The 6,637-nt window shown below is 38.8% G+C and overlaps 1 protein-coding gene across 1 annotated transcript; it reads left to right on the top strand.

The window, feature by feature from the left end:
* Positions 1-1,381: 1,381 nt before the first annotated feature.
* LOC107588550 (hepatocyte nuclear factor 6-like) lies at positions 1,382-4,776 on the top strand. The gene is made up of 2 exons (XM_016276686.1): positions 1,382-1,619; positions 4,261-4,776. The coding sequence occupies exons 1-2, from the start codon at positions 1,382-1,384 to the stop codon at positions 4,551-4,553; spliced, it is 531 nt and encodes a 176-aa protein (XP_016132172.1). The 3' UTR covers positions 4,554-4,776.
* The last annotated feature ends 1,861 nt before the right edge of the window (positions 4,777-6,637 follow it).

Genomic DNA, 6,637 nt, shown 5'->3' with positions numbered 1-6,637 from the left:
GGGGGGGGGGGGGGGGTCTTGTAACTGCCTTGGTAATTTTTGTCTTGCCAACCAAAACAATTATTGGTTCTTTTTGTTCTTTTAAAAACGTCTGTGTACAAATTCAGCATGGACGAATTATGTTATAGATTCTGATCTGCCTCCATTCTTTTACAAAATCTACATGAATTTTGTTTATATAGATTGCATTTTTTACTGTATTTTGTAAAGTCGGATTGACACTTTTTTAACTCGTCAGTCAAATCATTAACTGTACATCCAAGAAAAAAACAAACGTATTTTTGTAACATTGATTTGGTATATAAATGGGTTTTTCCTATTCATTTGTGTGCAGAATGAAGTTCACCCATGAAACGTAATGTGCTGTGTCATTATACTGGCAGGCCGCGGAAGCGGGACACACTCCTGATGGCTTGGTTCGTTACTCTTAATAGCACAACAATAGAAACATCTGTCCAGCCTTTCTCTGCCTATTACCAATCCGTCTGTCCTTGATCCCAAAAAACACTACAGCTCTGCATGGTACAGGATGACTTACATTCAGCAATCTGTATACTTGAGTCATTTTTTTTTTATTAAAAATATATATTTATTTATTTTGTGTGTCAGACCTGTCTTATTTCAGCTGAATGTCATGACGATTTGTAGCCTATATACATTATATTGATCATATCTACAGTCATATGTGCATGCGTATAAACATTTCTCTGACGTTTGTAGCAGGCACTAATGTAGGCTATATGTATATTAATGCAAGCAGAAGCCCCCAGGTGAACCCGGAAGTTTTCTACACCCAAGGCATTAAGGAGGTTCTGCAAAACTAATTGCATTTATTCATGAATTATTCACGCGTATGATGAGACTTCATGGCCATCTGCTTGTTGTAATAAAGCATCATCGGTATAACACTCCATTCAGTTCCCTCATTCTTATTATTATCTTTATTATTTTCGGTATAACAGTTGTGTGAGGTTGGTCATGCTATACATCCAGAAGAGGCATTCCTGTTTAATAGCAATGGGGTGCAACTTCCTTAATAAGTGACGTCAAAGGAGCCGCGATCAGCGCGCATGCGCGGCAAGCAGAGCGGCAGCCGTAGCACGGAGCACGGAGCAGTGCGCGAAACAACAGCAGACATGGCAAGAGATGGCGAGGGACGAGAGCACACTGACACCATGCACTGCTGAAGGGACGGGGGCCTTAACATTTCAAAAAAATTACAAAACTTTATAAAACATAGACAAAAGGGAAGAAAAAAATCAGGAAAGAACGCAAAGAAAAAATACTCAAGATAACAACAGAACTTTTCCAATGAGAGCACTTCTGTGGACACTGCTTCGCTATATCAGATAGATGATTTGTCCACACGCTTGCACGTATAATGAACGCCCAGCTGTCGATGGAGAACATTGGCGATCTGCACGGATTGAGCCATGATCCCAGCGCGGCGGATCTTATGACCGGAGACAGCGCTCATCGCTCGCAAGGGACGCTTTCGGACCTGCTACGGAACCCTAAGCCCTGGAGCAAGCTCAAGTCTGGCCGGGAAACCTTCCGCAGGATGTGGAAATGGTTGCAGGAGCCTGAGTTCCAGAGAATGTCCGCGCTCAGGCTCGCAGGTGAGAGAACAATAGGTAATACATTTCTTCTCTTCTCCTCAGTGTATCACTCTCATTTCATTTCCTTCAAAAGCATTTCACGAGTGAGCAGCATTCACCGTTTTTGTTGCGCTTTTGGGGGGTTTCCTACATAGCTTCCTTTTTGTTTTGGTTGTGACATTTTATTCTGTGCTCGTTGTGCTACTTTGATTTACACTGATACCTTCAAACTTGAGGTTGCGTTCTCGATGTATAATATTGACCGCCTAGGTAAAGTGACTAAAAAATCCAGAAAATTGTTGGATCTTTATTATTATTATTATTATCATCATTATAAACTACTGCAATTCTAATTACATGACAGTTAGTTTTAGCTTCTTTTTGTTTTGTGAGATTATTTCTTACTCAGTTAAATGATATTGAAATTAGTGAAGGTTTCAGACACAGTGATGTATATTATTGATTAAGTACATATGGTTGAGGGTATGTGATCGGCCTACTGAGAGGTATATATAGAATTGGTATATTGATTATTCAAATTCAGTTCCCTTCTCCTTTTCCTTAGTAATGTAAGACAGTAGACCATTCAGCAGTCTTTCACATCACTGCTCTTTTACACCTTTTACGCACTCGTGATTCTTATGCCGTGAATTTGCAGTGCACGATTGTATTTTCAACTGAATTTTGTCTCAGCTCTTTATATTTATATTTCAGCATATGGTTTCGTATGAGTAGGGCTTAATATGTTGTTTGCTAAAAAGTGATCCTGGTCTAATTTTAATAGAAAAAGAAAACTCAGTGTCATTCAGTGTTTTTTGTTATACCTAAATAATTAGTATTTGCGTAATTTTGTAATAAGGTAATAAATGAAAATAACCTTTTAATTTGAACAAAGCGACATTCTTTAAGCTGTTTGTCGATCATTGTTAATCGTTTTGCGATTGATATAATTTTGGGAAGAAATTATTGTATTCTTATAAAAAAATAGTTGGCCAAATAGTGACCATGGAAGTATATCAAATAGTATATTACAAATTGTTTAATTTTACATCTAATCTGCCATTTTATTCAGGTATATATAGTCTTTTCAAACTATATCTGAACCCAAATGCGGCTTCGCTAAACTTCATAAGATTACATCAATAACTATAATAATAATAAATTATTATTAAATCATAAAACGCGTAACAGACCAGTAGTTGATGTACATCTAAATAGGAATGCAACGAAACGGAATTTGCATAGGCTGTCCATTCATATTCTATAGCCTATAGCATAGGCCTATGTAATCCAAATTCATTATCTGTTATTATATATTATAATATTGCACAGGCTATATATAATTATATGGTAGCCTAAATAATTCGAACGTCTTTTTTGGCCTGAGCGTAAGATTAGGTTCTGTTTTGTTGCTGCATGGAGCTACTGTGAAATGAGCCTCTTGTGCGCGCTTATCTGGCGCCTGTCTAATGATTTGCAGACAAACAGTACCTATATGTGATGATCAAATGTGCTGAAGGATAAAGAGGTTCGCAGTTATTTCCCTGGGAATCTGCGTGGGTCTCGTCACAGTGGCCTTGTGCATAGACACAGTTTTGATTTATGACACATGATAGCGAGCTCATTTGCTTTTTTGTTAATATTTACCCAAAGTTCCAAACCCTGTGCACAGTGTCGTTCTTCTTTTATACGATTGGACTAGTATGTAAAGGTTTATTCACGTTATACCTCACTACATTATAAAAACGACACTAGGCTATAAGCTGAAAACTCTTAGTATAATTATAATTTAATTTAACATTTCATAATTGATTTAAACATGATACATATTTAAATGATATTCAAAATTTACGCTTTATGCATATGCATATTACATATTAAAATACGCTTTTATGGTGTGCTAATGCAGTGTGCTATAGAATGAACGTTAGAACTTAGACGCAGAACTGTGCTTGACATATTAATGATATGAGCCGGTTTATTTAAGAAAATATATTGCTTAAGTGTGTGTGCGTGTTATAAGTATGCCTGCTTCAAGCGGTTTCGCACCGTCTTTTAGCGCCCCCTTGTGGTTTCTAAATAACAAGTATGCCGCCCACTAGGATTTTATTCACACAAAGACAGAAAACATAGGCCTTTTTATTTAAAGTGACTGCTTAGTGTCGTTAAACAAGTGTATTTTTATTCATTGGCTGGCAGTAAGTGATTATAGGCCTATTTGTTGTGGCATAGTGTATCTGAAATGCATGTGGTTGGATTTAAGTACCACGGACAGTTCCAGAGACTTCATTCATATAGTGAACATTTAGTGAAAATTACAATACAAACCCTCCGAAAAGCATCAGTGTTTCTGTTTTGTTTTGTCTATTTCATGTTTTTGGCTGATTTGCTTTGAGAACCATTTCAGAAAAACTCAGTTACACTTTATTTTAAGGTGTCCTTGTTACATTGTAATGTAAGTACATAGTAATAGTAACTGACAGCATGTACTTACTGTAGGGTTAGGAATAGGGTTTGGTTTAGGGTCAGTTGCATTTAGCATGGACACTGTAAAATAAAGTCTTACTAAAAACTCATACTGTGTCATGACAAATAAGTATGTTTCTTTTACATGTTAGGCATTTATGTCTGACTGTTTCATGTCAACCTTTTTTTCTTTCAGCGTGCAAGAGGAAAGAGCAGGAGCATGGTAAAAGCGAGCGGGGGTGCATCTCCAAGAAGCCCCGGCTGGTCTTCACTGATGTCCAGCGTCGGACTTTACATGCAATATTCAAAGAGAACAAGCGCCCGTCCAAAGAGTTACAAATCACCATCTCTCAGCAGCTGGGCCTGGAGCTCACCACCGTCAGCAACTTCTTCATGAATGCGCGTCGACGGAGCCTCGATAAGTGGCTGGACGATGGCAGCTCCAACTTGGCCAACTCCTCCTCCTCCAGCACTTGTACCAAAGCATGATGGAGTAGTGGCTGCATTATGGGGAAAAAAAAAAACTTCGGTGGAAAAGCTTTAAACAAAGAAAACTTAAGAAGAGACAATTTTAGACAGCGTTTGCCCTTAAAACTTGTACAGTACCGATATTTATAATATCCAAAGAAAAACACCAAAGACTGCTTTGATCCCCATTTAGGACCTTCTTCGTTTATGTCTGACATTCTGCAAAAAAAAAAAAAAAAAAAAAGAACACTCCAGTTACAGTTGAAGTTACACTCCAATCACTGGTCGTTCCTCATCTCAACACACTCCCCTAACTGGAGTCTTTCTTTCTCATGTGACCGGTTGCTTTCAAAGACTTTTTCTCATCGATGATTGGTCATTATCTCAAACGTGGAGTGATTGTTATTCACTCTGATGTCAGATTCCAAATTTTGTGACGCCACTGAGGGGCTTGACCGGCAGGTGTAAAGCCTGACGTCACACATTCACCTCTATAGGCATCCCAGATGTTGCCAGGGATGCCAAATATAATCAGGTGGTGTAGAATCTTGACAAAGTTTGCCTGAATGTAACCCTCAGGATAGTGCTTTCTTCCTAATTGTTGGAAAAGTTACATAGAAACCTAAAAAATACATGTGAACTTGCCATCTTCAGTACTTATCAATCACAGATGGTGGAACCAAAGAAACACATGTATTTTGTTTTGTTTTTTGTTTTTTTCAATCAGACCAAACTATATTTATTCCTCTTAACAAGACCCCCGTGACCGTCCTAATCAGGTGACTCAGTAAATGTATTATGGACTGTGGATTCTGTAGCCATTTATATGCCGTATAATTCGTTCTCGTTTGTCCTAAAATGAACTCAATCACTAGCCAAACCTGTCTCTGTGAGGACACAGCTTTCCCCGCACCCCATTCCTGCCTCAGTCCTTTCTTGTGATTATTTCAGGGAGATTTTTGCTAGCTTTAACCTGCCTTTTTTACCTGTATTTTAAATATTTCAATGCCAGTTGCTGAAAACCAAAGATAGACTTACACAAACCAGCACCTGTCACTGTTTCATACCCACATCCATCAGTCAAACACAACTTATTTTTACGAGTTTCGCAGACTCTCATCTAATGAGGCTGAAGAGACTTCTGGGTGAAGAGACTTCTCGTTTATCATTATTAGCTTTGTCTGGGGCAAATGCACACGCTTGTTAATTGTCATTAGAGGAAGCAGGAGGAAATTCAGGTTGTTTTGGGTGACATTTCATTTCAAACTTTCATTGCATACGACCAACTTTCTCATCCTTAGAATGATAAAAAATGTTCGATTGACTGGTTTCTGTCAGCATGCTTTCACAAACCCATAAGCCATGCGCCGTCATATTAGATTCATTGGGTTCATTTCCCATTAAGCTCTTGATAGAAGGCTATTTCATTGTCTAATGCATCATTTTCACGGCATCGACCATCAACACCACCGCAGAGTCCCCATCCGGGCCCGAACCCAATACCCCAGTAAGAGAGAGGGAGCACATTCTATGCATTTCACAACTAGGAAGAAAGCATTATGGACACTGAAGCAGGGTGATGCGTTCGCTTCATATAATAGACTCACTCAAACTCACAAGATATCTGGCCTTGTTGTCTCTTGTGGTGTGTTTTAGCTTTAAATATATATTTGGTATTTACGACTATTACGACATCGAAGCATATATAAAAGAGCGCTGCTTCCTCGTGTAGAAAAGAAGAAAAAAAATACATGTTTAGACCTGCTCAAATTTATAGTGTGAACCAAAGATGCTACCTCAGTCCGTTTCCATTCGTGATTTCTATCAACGTAATGATACCAAAGAATACCAAAGATTTGTTCTCTTTGCACGGCCTAAATGAATGATAAGGTGGATGGATAGATGGTGTGTTTCCACTCCTTCCCCCTTTTTCCTCTTCTCCTTCGCTCTAATGCTCTCTACCACTCATCCGTGCTCATGTAACAGCGCCCTCGGCAGACATGTGTTAAACTCACAGGACGAGTGCCTTGCTTGAACCAAAGTGTTAAACCGCCGTTGACCTCTCGACACCCACCTTTTAACTCTCGGAATACCTCAGCCTGTGG

The sequence above is a fragment of the Sinocyclocheilus grahami genome, unplaced genomic scaffold, assembly GCF_001515645.1.
Source record: "Sinocyclocheilus grahami isolate Dianchi unplaced genomic scaffold, SAMN03320097.WGS_v1.1 scaffold105.1, whole genome shotgun sequence".
Lineage (NCBI taxonomy): Eukaryota > Metazoa > Chordata > Actinopteri > Cypriniformes > Cyprinidae > Sinocyclocheilus > Sinocyclocheilus grahami.
Note: the sequence above shows the minus strand (reverse complement) of the source record. Positions and strands in the feature narration are given on the sequence as shown.